At 39.9% G+C, this 13,998-nt stretch overlaps 1 protein-coding gene across 5 annotated transcripts in view; it reads left to right on the top strand.

The window, feature by feature from the left end:
• LOC149089039 (serine/threonine-protein kinase 31-like) overlaps positions 1-13,998 on the top strand; it is a 123,329-nt gene that overhangs the window by 85,622 nt on the left and 23,709 nt on the right. For all 5 annotated transcript variants that reach the window (XM_089236790.1, XM_089236783.1, XM_089236794.1 and 2 more), the window contains one exon: positions 13,601-13,702. In XM_089236790.1, coding sequence (XP_089092916.1) covers positions 13,601-13,702 — 102 coding nt within the window. The remainder of the gene's footprint in view (positions 1-13,600; positions 13,703-13,998) is intronic.

Genomic DNA, 13,998 nt, shown 5'->3' with positions numbered 1-13,998 from the left:
GTTAGTTAATTTTAACAATGGATTAGTATATCTTGGAGCCCTCTATTTGACGTTAACAGTAAAGATACTGGCTCACCAATTGATGATCAACAACAGTCAACTTGTGCAGTGATCGGACATCCGATGTTGTTAGCTTTTCCGTAAATACCAGAGGAGTTTTCTCAGTTGAGAACCGGAACACCTTGATCAGTTCCTGGGGGCCTCTCGGTTGAGGGCCGGACCACCTTGCTCAGCTCCGGGGGGCCTCTTGGTTGAGGGCCGAACCACCTTGATCAGCTCCAGGGGGCCTCTCGGTTGAGGGCCGAACCACCTTGATCAGCTCCGGGGGCCTCTCGGTTGAGGGCCGAACCACCTTGATCAGCTCCGGGGGCCTCTCGGTTGAGGGCCGGACCACCTCGATCAGCAATGAAGAACTTTGACTGTGAAGATTGTTTTATATTTTGATTCCGGACCTGCCGGAAAACGGATTCAAATAATGTAGATTATTGCATTTTAACAATTCAGCCTAAGGCCAATAGATACGGTAGTAAGACGGTGAACCGTCCTACTAGAGGGCTTCAGTTGAACAGAACAAGATTAGACGAACGCAATGTGAGAGACAAAGAGGGAGGAATTTATACTCCCCTTTTACAAGAAGTTTGGGACCACATGTCCTCGCATGGCCTTTTCGCCTCAACAAAATTATCGAATTTGCATATTCATGCGTCACTATTATAAACATTACAATTTAATTACATTGGAATCTGGCAACATGACATAATCTGGAGAGCTGATCAGACTCTCCCGATTATGTAAACATTACTAACATAACAATATGAAATGAATTGTTCCGACGGAGGTCTGCAGCCCCCCGCCGAAAATAAGTGAGTACAACACTATATTTTCGTATCCGCACAACGAGACTTGCAACAACTCCCCCGGGAAGTTCTTCGATAAAAATAATTTAAACTGGGCTAAGCCTCGCCCAACTATACATATATTGGATCAAACCCTTCCACGAAAATAGCGGCATCGTCGTCATGAGGGAAATTAATTTATGTGGGACATCAGTAGCCCGACCTCTGGCCCGTTCTCGTTCGACAGCCGAAAGACCCCACCCGCCGACTGCCGAACTAATCGAACACTCTGGCCCTTACCGGTTCGCCAGTGGGTCCTCGGGTGGTTTCCGGTAACTGAGAGGTCCCTGGGGTCTAAAATAAGAAGGAATTTCCCACATAACGACAAGACCACCATTAACGTAGAGGGATCGGATCCCGATACGTTACAGACCATACGGAAATCGGGTGTCGACATCTGCACAACAATTTTACGGAATTTAAGAGGTGAACTTTAAAGTTATTGGCAACATCAGTGGATGGTTTTTCTACAGTTAATTACACAAAAGAAAGCAAAAAAAAATATCATTTAGATAAAAGCAAACTTACGTGGGGTAGAATCTAGTTCATCAATATGTCACTATGAAATCCTTTGAACTTTGAAAAAAAAACAAATCTTAAGCATTTTTTTGCTCACATAGGAGCGTTTCATTATTCCAATAGAGCAAATTTGTTATTACTACTATCTGATATAAATATCTTACACGAACGGCGGGGAATGGTTCGATTCTCTACATGCAGCTGGTCATCTGACAGACATTGAGCGGGAAAAAAAACAATAGGAAGTCCAGCCAGGGCCGCAACTAGAGGAGGGGGGGGCAGACGGTTTTCATACCCCGCGCGCTAGACCCGGAGGGGGCGCAAATTTCATTCTGAAACCTCGCCTTCAACATTACAAGGAGGCATCAAAATGCGCGCTTGCCCCGGGTGACCAAGCATCTAGTTGTGGCCCTGTGGAGTCCGTATTGCTGTACAGCAGAAACGATTTTTCCCCCTCGTGTGTGTGTGGTATAGGTATACTGTATATCTATTCAAGAAAACAGCTGGGGAATTTTAGCCGCACACTAATTGCATGCTATCAGCGGCTCTCTTTTCGCTGAGTAAAAAAAGACAGACAGCTTCAATATTGTTAATTGAACGCATGTGTTGAATGGGTCTGCAAAATGATTTTTTCCTCTCCCTATCGAAATATTTGGTTCCGAGGAAAAAAAGAAAGCCCTTTGAAATTATGCAGCTTGGTCACTGTAGCACAGATGTTTTTTCAGTCTCCAAGGAAGGTGGGATATTGAGTTTTCTTATGGCATTATTGTCATCTAGTTGTCAACAGAGCCCTGAAGCAAAAGGATATTTTCGGGGAAAAGGAACTGAGAGTATGGAAAAACATTTCCCACCCCTGCTGTGTTGTTTGAGTCTCATGAAGACGGATACTCAAAAATACGAAAAGAAAAAAAAATACAATTAAAAATACTAGTTTCGAGGTGGGAGGGGAGGACCAGAGACATGTTTCCCTTCCTTTGGGCCTTGTAACAAAACGAAGGATTTTCAGTGCGATAAGGGGAAGAGGGATCCTCCAAATTCTTATAATTTACAAATGAGGTTGCAAGCCTTTGTTCTGGGAGGGGTTTTCATCTTTCCCCTTGTAAATGATTTTTAGACTGAAAAATTAAAATAATATGTACCATAATAGTGAAATAAACCAATTAGTTATTCGTAGAAATGCTTGAAAAATGAAAGGGTAATGAATATAGCGGCCCGATACTATTGATGTCACGGCGCAGTACTGTGCTGCGGCCCGGCGGTGGAGAAACACTGTTTTAGACAATAACTTCATGGTGATAATTAAAATGTTGTGTATCTTTTCTTTTTATATTATATTATATATATTTGAAGTCATTTATGTATTTATTTTCCTTCACAAATTCTCCCTCACACTGCCAGAAGTCGTGGAAAATGGAAAAACAAACGTTGAACCATTTCTCCTTCCTCTTTGAATCTCAATATACAGCATCTCATTTCACTAGGATGTTTTTTTTAATACTTGTTTCTATGTCTGTATTTGTTTATTTAAACTTATGTTGAGCTTTGAATTTTAATTTTGATAATAGCACTGGAATAAACGATTCTGTAGTATGATTTTTTTTTTTTTTTGCGGTAAGAACTTCAGATAACAAAGCTATGCCATTATTGCATTTATTATTATTTTTTCTTTTATTTTACAAGTTTTATTTTCTCAGCACCTTTTTTTTGTACTTTTTAACTACATCAATGAGACTATTGATTGATGCCTTTTAACCCTTTACACGGCATAATAGCAATAAGCTTCCTTATGATTTTCAGCAGTAAATGAGTATATAAAGTAATGAAAAGTAATGGGCAGGCCTATAGATCAGCTTTTTCCAAGTGTGCGTCGCTGTTTCTAGGGGCATCGCCAACCTTTATGTGGGGTGTCGTGGCGAGCTTGAGATATTGATTTGTTTATGCTCTTAAGAAGTTCTTTTATATGGGAAAATATCTATTAATCTATCCTGAAGAGCCGCTGACGAATCATGAATTAGGCAAGGGAGCAGTGGTTGACAAAAGTTTGTGAACCATTGGAATAGGGCAGCGGTTCTCAACCGGTGCTTTGTGGAGCCCTTGGGGCTCCTTGTGCACTCCCCAGGAGCTCCGCGACCACTCGAGGAAAATAAATAAAAAAACAGTAAAATTTAAAAAAATAATTATAAATATTTTTAAATAGTAAAAATAAATGAGTAATACTGATGGATAATTAAAAATGGGCCTACAAGGTTCTGCCATAGAATTTTTTTACTAAAGAGGGTCCTCTAGTCAAAAAAGGTTGAGAACCTTTGTGGTATTGGGAAAGTGTTCCACTGAGAGAGGGATTAACTTTACAAAATGCCAATGCTAAAATAAGAAGGCGAGGTATCTTGTCACTGCCACTAAAAGGGTTGAGATTTGTCTGAAATCAGCGATGAAACGTACTGTCTCAAGTCTATTGCTGTGACTAGCGTTGTGGAATTGAGATTCTATGATGCTCATTTTATTCTCGTGCTTAATAGACATATAGGGTGTATGAGAAAGTCCCTTGGACCTGAAATGACTTGCAAGCAAAAAGAGCTGCAGCAATGCAACTCCTCACAAGGAAAGGGTTCCATGGATATGTCTTCAAAAATTTTAATTTTAAAAAAAGCGCTTTCAGTGCAATATTTGAGCTATGTTTAAATGTTGATTGGTATGATTGATATTGATGAGCAATACCATTCAAATGATTGGTATTGCTTTAGCAACACGATCAGATATGTTCCTGCATCCCTGTTGCAATCTCTTACGTAGATCCAATTCTGTAAGAAAGGTAGATGTTATTGAATACTTGAATGACTGGACCATTCTTTCAGCCTGACCATTCATAGCAGGATGGTATGGAGCTGATACTACATGTTTAATACCATTTGACTTGAGAAATTCCTGAAACTCCATGCTCGTGAAATTTGTTCCATTATCGGAAACCAAAGTTTCAGGCAAACCAAACTGAGCAAGCAATTTATGAAGTTGGGATATAGTGGTACTAGCAGTTATGTTTTGTGTTATAATGATTGGAATATGACACGTCCACTTGGAATATGCATCACAAACTAGTAAGAAACATTTTTCCAAAATATGGACCTGCATAATCCATGTGTATTCGTTGCCAAGGACCATTTGGCTATTCCCAGAAATGTCGCAAAACTTTTGGTGGTTGTTTTCTTGTTTTCTGACAAGATTCACAATTGGATACAAAAATCTTGATATCTTTGTCTATACCAGGCCAAAAATGATTTCATGCTAAAGCCTTCATTTTGATTATACCAGGATGACCTACATGTAGTTCTTCAAGAACTTTCTGCCTGAACTTTTGTGGAATGATGACCCTATTTCCACGTAAAATACATCCATGTTGCAATGAAAATTCTACCTCTTTTCCCTTCCAAGGTGCGGGTAGTTCAGTCCTTTTAATCAAGCAGTGATACAGTTCAGAAAGAGATTTGTCAAGTTGGGTAGACCTGGAAATTTCTTGAGCAGTCAGAGGCACACAGTTTCAATCTACATTACATTGAAACAGTCAACTTTGTTATAACTGTCCTCTTCACTCTCTACAGGAAGTCGCAAAAAAGCATCAGCATTCCCATGATCCTTGGTACTGAATCGTATAATTAAATGCTTGTAAAAACATAGCATAATGCAATATTCGTGTTGCCAAGAGTACAGGTAAGCTTTTGTGTGGAGAGAATATTGACACTAAAGGCTGATGGTGCGTTACAAGAAAGAAATGTCTCCCAAACAAATAATGGTAGAATTTTTTTATACCCCACACTGTACTCAATGCTTCTGTCAATCTGAGAATATTTCATTTCAGTCCTTGAATGTGCACGTGATGCAAACTTTATGGGTCTTTCCGAACCTTCCAGCATGTAATGACTGAGTACGGCGCCAATGCCAACCGATGAAGCATCAGTCTGCAACACAAGAGGCAATTTAGGGTCATAATGAGCTAAGATTCGATCAGAAGCTATCTCATTTCAATAGCACATATGCATTTTGACATTTTTGGTTCCATGTAAATTCACTATCCTTACGTAGCGAATTATTCAAAGATGCAATCATTGTCGACAAATTTGGACAAAATTTCCCATAATACTGAACTAATCCCATGAAACTTCTCACTTCGGACACATTCTTAGATACTGGTGCATTTAATATGGCATTCACTTTTTCTGAGGTTTTCCATAGACCATTCTTATCGATTTTATATCCGCAATAATAAATTGATTCCCTGAAAAACTCACTTTTCTTTTTGTTCACCTTCAAACCATATTGTTTCAGGCACTCAAACACAGCATTCAATCTTTCAAAGTGTTCATCATCAGAGGCTCCAGTAACTTTGATATCGTCCAAATACACATGAACGCCGGGGATTCCAGCCAGAACTTGTTTGATACTCCTCTACCAAATAGCAGGTGCTGACGCTATCCCGTAGTTCACCCTCTTGTATCAGAATAACCCTCTGTGTGTATCTCTTGGTTGCACTGTTATCTGTAGGTAAGTTTTGACGAGACCAATCTTCAAAAATGATTTTCCTCCCACAAGCTTCGCAAAGATGTCATCTATTTTCGGCAACAGATGTTGGTCAACCTTTAGGACCGGATTCAGGGTAACTTTGTAATCGCCACATATGCGAATGTTTCCATCACGTTTCACCACTGGAACGATGGGGGTCGCCCACTCACTATATATGGTTCACAGGTTTAAGTACGTCTTCAGAGACTAATCTGTCCAGCTCTTTCTCGACACGTTCTTTCAGTGAGAAAGGGATTGGTCTCGCTTTCATGAATTTCGGCTTGGTTCCTGCCTTCAATCCGATGTGACACTGTAATTTCTCCAACCGATCAAGATTTGGGGTGAAAATTTCAGAATATTTTTGAAGCAAGGTCTCAAGTTTTGAAGATCTCGAACCTTCTTGGGTGAGATGTTTCATCTCAGGCCAGTTGATTTTCAGGGTTTGTAGCCATTCCCTTCCGAAAATTGCATTTACTGGTTGATTCACCAAGTACAGGTTCTGAGTAGTAGTTTGCTTTTCATAACATACTTGCACGGTAGCTTGACCCACTGGATGCACCAACAATTGATCAAAGTTCTTTAGAACCAGGCTCGTTTTCAGAATTTTTACACTTGAACATATTTTCTTGAATTCCTGTACATTCATGCATGATACTGCGGCACCGGTATCCAACTCCATGGAAAGTTTCTTTCCCTCAAGGTATACATCAAGCATCAACTTCTTGTTTCTATTAGCCTGTAGATTATTGACAGGAAACACGTCAGATTCCGGGTTCAGCTGATTCACATTAGTTTTCGATCTACACACTGTCTGTGGGTGTCCTTTCTTTTTACAAAATCTACTTATGCTGTCCTTGAGTTTACATTGATGAGCCATGTGAAAAGTGCTCGAACAATGATAACAAGCACGATTTTGTCCCCCTGGTTTCACTGTATGTTTCGATTCCGAGTTCGCGTTGCTCTAGTATCCTTTCGAGACACTTCGCTGATTTTCTTCATGCCCAGCTGCGACACTTCATTATGCAGTTCTTGGACATTCTTCGATACAGTTTCTAAACCGAGAGCTGTAGATTTCGCAGTATCGTAAGTCAAATTCTCGACAGTCAGAAGTTTCTTTTGGGTATTTCCGGAACTCGAACCCATAATGAACCGATCGCGTAACATCACAGATAGATTCGGTCCAAAGTTACAATTCAGCGAAAGTTTCTGTAATTGGACTGTGTAATTTGCTATTGACTCACGTTGAAGTTGATTCCTCTTGCAAAACTTGTAGTGTTCTGTCATCCCGTCCGGAGTCGGATTCAAATGTCCTCGCAATAGGGTGACGATGTCGTGGTAGGATTTCATAGATGGGAGATCCGGAAGGGCCATATTTTTTAGGATCCTGTAGGTGCGTGGCCCGATGATACTTAGCAAAGCCGATGCTTTCTTCCCCTTCGGGTACATCGTGAACGGCGAAATATGATTCCAATCGCTCCTCGTAGCTATTCCTATCTTCAACGGATTCATCGAACTGTTCAAAATGAAACTGGAACAGTGCTGTGCCCACTGGTTAAGTTCGCGTAGTGATCTCCTAAATAGATAAGGTTCCGGTTCTTTTTTTTTAATCCTTGGTCACCTGTGTTTTCTATTTTGTTTAATGGTACACTTAATTACAATTATTTGATTACAGACATACGCAAATATGTGATAATAACGGACACACGATTACAAAGATGCTGTCGTAACAACAACGCGGTGCGAACTGAATAAACGTCCAATAGCTGTAATACGATACAATGACATGGTAGCGCCATCTGTCCGACAATAAGATAACCACATACATTACACTAATCCTCAGAAAAGTGGAAGAATCACTTCAGGAGAATGTGAAGAGACCTTTTTGAGAATGAGACCAAGCATTTTAATTGATTTTTTGACCACCGCTGAACAATGTTCAGAAAACCTAAGACGCTCGTCAATGAGAATTCCTAAATTGGTGACCCTAGTTGCATCCAGGATAGTAACACCATTCAACTCATAAGAGAACCATGGGTTGTTCAAACCGGTTTACGGAAAATTCACCGACAACAATTCACCGCCGGAAAATTCACCGACAACAATTCACCGCCATGCAATTCACCGCTAGGAAAATTCACCGACCAACAATTCACCGCCATGCAATTCACCGCGAGGAAAATTTACCGACCAACAATTCACCGCCATGCAATTCACCGCTAGGAAAATTCACCGCTAGGAAAATTCACCGACCAACAATTCACCGCCATGCAATTCACCACTAGGAAAATTCACCGACCAACAATTCACCGCCATGCAGTTCACCGCTAGGAAAATTCACCGACCAACAATTCACCGCCATGCAATTCACCGACGACAGTTCGATGCGAGTCAGTTAGCGAGGGAATGAGCGATTGGGTTACTGAGTGAGTGAGTGACCCAGTGAGGGACTGATTGACCGAGTGAGTAAGTGATTCAGTGAGCGAGTGGGTTACTGATTCAATGAGCGAGTAAGTCAGTCCGTGAGTGAGTGAGCGAGCTGCTAAGTGAGTGAGCGATCTAGTGAGTGAGTGATCTATTGAGTGAGTAAGTGCCATGTCCTAAAGATATGGCGGAAAGTTTAAATAATGACTTTATGAGAAGAAATTCAGATGATACGGATTCGGGTTGCTGTATTTTTGAAATATATGACATCCATATTTATTGTGGGCATCTTTTTCTCAGCCACCTCGCTGGGCGTTTTGCCTGTTGTGGCCTTGTATTTGTATAAATTACAATTTGCTGTTGCCCAATACAAGATAGTATATTCAACAAAATTCCATTAACTCGGTTTTACTCAGAAACTTCTAATGGAATGTTAAAAGGGATAATAACAGAATTAAAAGATAATAAAGTAAGTGGATACGCGATAAATCAACCCCCTAAAAATGTTTAAAATCATCTCCTGTTATCACTTTGATATTATAAAAAACATCGCTGATCATCAGTAACCAATGGATTTTTTTATGCTGAACTAGCTGTTACCCGCGATTTCACGTGATGAACTTTCAGGAACCCGCCTTAGTGCGTATCTAGTATATGTACTCTATATTTACTATATGCGTATATATATACTTCCTATGCAACGGAAATTAGTGACGATTTTTTTATTACGGGAGTCGGTGACGTTTTTTGAGTGATGGAAATCTGTTACGTTTTTGTGTTACGGAAGTCGGTTACGATTTTGGGGTCAAGTTTTCATTTAACTCTTGCATATATCGGGACCCATTTGACACATCGGGACCAAGTAATGTGCATATACCCCGAGTTTCCCACATCCTACAGCAGGTCCCCTAAGCTGAAATGGATGGCGGCCCCCAAACCAGCTTTTTCACGGGCCCCTCTGTACTTAATTTATAGTGTGAAAATATCAAAAAGCGATAAGAAACGTTCCGACCCCTGTCAGCCCTGCCCTCGTGGGGGTCATGCCGAGAGGTATGTATACGTAAAATATACATATATCACCAGTGCTCCCAACATACAGGGTCGGGGTACCCGGGTTATTGCACATATACCTTCATGGGGAAATTAAAAGGTTTCATTTCCAGGGGTCCTAGCGATAGTGGAAGCCCAAGGTATATCCAGTCTGGGACCCCATAAAATTTCGGAATTCGGTCAAGGGTAAATTCTTTAATCTCTGCGCAGAGTCCCGGTATTTCTTTCTCCTAATCAATGTGATGGTTTTGTCCACTTACAATTTGCACCATCCGAACTTCATTCAAACTCTGTTCTCTTTTTATGGCACCGATGAACTTCCATATATCTGGGTGGTGAGCAGATAATTGCTGTTGGAACGCTCGATGCCATCCTTCTATAGAATTGTTGGTAAATCGTTACGCGTTCCTTGAAAGCAGTTCCAAATGTCGATGCCAAAGCGCGGCTGACGACGACCACCACGACGAAGAGGATGCCCGATCCAAGTGTCTTCAAATCAACACTTCATCATAAATACGTTTTCGGAACAATCGGATTTTTTAATCATTTGTGACACTACTAGGTTAAAAACTAACTAACTAACCAATTCACTCACTCCCTCTCTCACTAACCAATTTACTCGCTCGCTCAATCACTGACTCGATCAATCACTTACTCACTCGGTCACTCACTCACCCGCTCAATCACTGACTCGATCAATCACTTACTCACTCAATCACTGACTGGATCAATCACTTACTTACTCGGTCACTCAATCACTTACTTACTCGGTCACTCAATCACTTACTTACTCGGTCACTCAATCACTTACTTACTCGGTCACTCAATCACTTACTTACTCGGTCACTCAGTCACTCACTGGGTCACTCAATCACTTACTTACTCGGTCACTCAGTCACTCACTGGGTCACTCAATCACTTACATACTCGGTCACTCAGTCACTCATTGGGTCACTCACTCACTCACTCGGTCACTCAGTCACTACTGGGTCACTCACTCACCCGCTCAATCACTTACTCAATCGGTCACTCAATCACTTACTCGGTCACTCAGTCACTCACTGGGTCACTCAGTCACTCACTCGGTCACTCACTGGGTCACTCACTGGGTCACTCGGTCACTCAATCACTTACTTACTCGGTCATTCACTGGGTCACTCACTCACTCGGTCACTCAATCACTGACTCACTCGGTCACTCAATCACTGACTCACTCGGTCACTCAATCACTGACTCACTCGGTCACTCAGTCACTCACTGGGTCACTCACTCACTCGGTCACTCAGTCACTCACTCGGTCCCTCACTCACTCGGTCACTCAGTCACTCACTCGGTCACTCAATCACTGACTCGGTCATTCAATCACTGACTCACTCGGTCACTCAATCGCTCACTCCCTCGCATTGAACTGTTGTCGGTGAATTGCTAGTCGGTGAATTTTCCTAGCGGTGAATTTTCCTAGTGGTGAATTGCATGGCGGTGAATTGTCGGTCGGTGAATTTTCCTAGCGGTGAATTTACCTAGCGGTGAATTGCATGGCGGCGAATTGTTGGTCGGTGAATTTTCCTAGCAGTGAATTGCATGGCGGTGAATTGTTGGTCGGTGAATTTTCCTAGCGGTGAATTGTTGGTCGGTGAATTTTCCGGCGGTGAATTGTTGTCGGTGAATTGCTGGCGGTGAATTTTCCGGACACGGTTCAAACCAAAATGAGCTACCATACACTTGTCAACGCTAAAGGTCATGCTCCATTCATTTGGCCATGCTGCAATCCTGTTTAAGTTGGTCTGGAGCAACTCCCTATCGCTTTGATTCCCGATTACCCCCCATTAGCTTCATGTCTTGTCGATGATAAAAGGTGAGAAACCATGATTAGAAGCGATGTCACAAAGGATATTGATTTCATTCTGGAGGGAGGCTGAATTACTGCAAAGTTTTAGTGCTTTTTTCTAATCATGGTTTTTCACCTTTTATCATCGACAAGATCCTAAAAAAAATGACCCAGACATGCACCATGAACTTACTTCCAGCTGACTCAAAAAAGTTTTCTAATACCGTTGTTCTCTTCTATTTTGAAGAAATTTGACTTCCATACAATATTCCAGCCAACAAATATACTCACCTTTTCCCATTTGAAAGATCCTATCTCACCCTCCAAAGAATCTGGTATCTATTTCATCCCATGCGAGAATTGTGAAAATGGGTATATTGGCCAAACTAGGAGAAATCTAAATATTTGAGTTCTCGAACACCGAAAGCATGTTGAGAAGAGACAGACGGATAGTTCGGCTATTGCCCAACACTGTGGCAACGTTCATATGATTTTGATAAAGCGTTTGTTTTTAAAAAAGCAACACACAATTCCGAACTGAATTTTCTCGAGGGATACTTCATCAGAACATGCCAGAATTTCCTCGTTAATGATGAAAGAAACATGCCACCTATTTTATCAGCTTGGACAGGCTTTATTAACCTCAGTCGAGACGAAACACTTTTCAACAGATGGTTCCCCAATTTGCATCCAAAGACCACTCAGATGCAGCAAATACAAAGGCGAACTCTTCGGACGACCTGACGTAAACATCACCCCTCCACGACTCATTCATGTGAATTCTGACCATGAGGTCCTGATGACGGCTCTCCATTAAAGAGCCGAAACGCATCGACCATTCGACCAATTGAATTTTATTTGTCTTGAAAACGTGGCAATTTTTGTGTAAATTAAAACCAGGCAAAGTTTCTAATTTTTGTGATAAGATAAAATTAAATCTATTGAGAGAGACATTTGATTTTGAAAATCTTTCACTAGCATTCCACATAATGAGATTCTTAACATTTGTGAATTTCTCTACAACAACTTTAAACAAAGCATAAAAATGGAAAAACATGAATGGTTGAATATTGCAAAATTATGTATTTTTGAGAACTAAATCTTTTTAATGGTATTTGCTTGATGTATGCTCAATGGTATTTGCAAACCACAGGGATTCCCATGGGGATTTGTTTTTCAAGTGCTTTTGCAAATATTTTCTTGCATTACTTTGAAAACAAAAATTTAATTTCTCTTAATATTTCTGGTTTCAGATACATTGATGATTTAATAATCTTCAACTAAAACACCTTTCATGAAATGAGTCAGCAAGTCTGTCCTAGCACATTAAATCTTAAAAAAACTAATCACAACAATAATCAAGCTGATTTCCTTGACTTAAAAATAAACATTGCTAACAATATGGTCTTAACTGGTAACCATGACCAAAAAAAAAAAACGTTAATTTCAAAGTCAATTTCCTTACCAATCACGATTTTAAAAATGCATTGAATAATCCCAAAAAATTCTTAATATGCAACAGGTTTTCTCCTTACACCTTGGACTTCCTCCTCACACCAATAATTATAACTGTTAACTTTGAACACAACCTGGCACAACTAAGACTAGCGTATGGTATTTACTTGCACTTTCTGCATCTATTTTTATATTTTATATATTGACTGCTACTTGGCTATTTCATAAACTTGACAAAAAACATCTGTTTTGGCTTTTACTTTGATTTTTGAATTCAAATGTACTTCAGCAGAACGTCGGAGGATCGAACATCTATTTAGGCTATGACTTCCAGGATATGCTCTCAGAAACGTTCTGTGTTAAGCCAATGTCAGGGTGTTCCCCCCCCCCCTTTATGAGAGCTCTAGACACTGTTTTAATTTTTGAATTCTTCGATTTATTTCTTTTTGAAATTTTCATTGTTCATTTTTTGCTTTCCAGTTCACATAAAAAAAATTATATTTTAACAATGTTTTTCACTAAACTGCATATTACAGCTGCCTATGGCGCTGGTATTGGAGAGTTTCGACAAATTTTAAATTTTTGTAATGTTCATTTTGTACATTTATATATATATATATATATATATATTTTTTTTTCATCAATTTGCTGGTCGTCTTCCATTAGATTCATTCAAGACAATCATATCAAGTAAAAAATACTTTGTGCTTTTGAGAAAGTCAAAGAAATAAAAGATGAATCCGGGTACTTTCTTATCTCTGTACATTATTCAGTACTACAGTTATCCTCTTGTTCTGAATTACCATTTTTGGTTTAAGCATTGTGAGCACTGACTTAGATGTTATTTATCGCATTGTGTATCTTGATTGCTTTCTAGACTGATATCAATGATGAGACTGCAATAGCTAAGATGGATGATGCAATATCTGCACTGTTACGAGAATTGCATGATGCATTCGTTCATGAAGATTTCCAGATGGTAATTTTATTAACAACTTAATATATATATATTTCTTATTTTCTATTTCATTTCATGGGAAAAGTCAATTTGTCAAAACAAGGCAGTTACAAATGAGAAAAGTGGGGGGGGGGGGGGGTGGTAAGAGTTTCCTTTTATTCAAGAATTTTCATTATTAATATTTTGGTTATATGTGTAAACTTACCTTGATTGTGTTATTTGGGAAAAACTTTTCTTCAATTCAAAATGCATAAAATTTTAATTGTGCAACGTATTAACAAGCAGGTAACCAATAGTCTACTGGTAGAAACAGTGAG

Source organism: Pholcus phalangioides, unplaced genomic scaffold, assembly GCF_987345545.1.
Source record: "Pholcus phalangioides strain wild (caught in Gottingen) unplaced genomic scaffold, Ppha-v1.0 ptg000002l_1, whole genome shotgun sequence".
NCBI classification, from domain to species: Eukaryota; Metazoa; Arthropoda; class Arachnida; order Araneae; family Pholcidae; genus Pholcus; species Pholcus phalangioides.
Note: the sequence above shows the minus strand (reverse complement) of the source record. Positions and strands in the feature narration are given on the sequence as shown.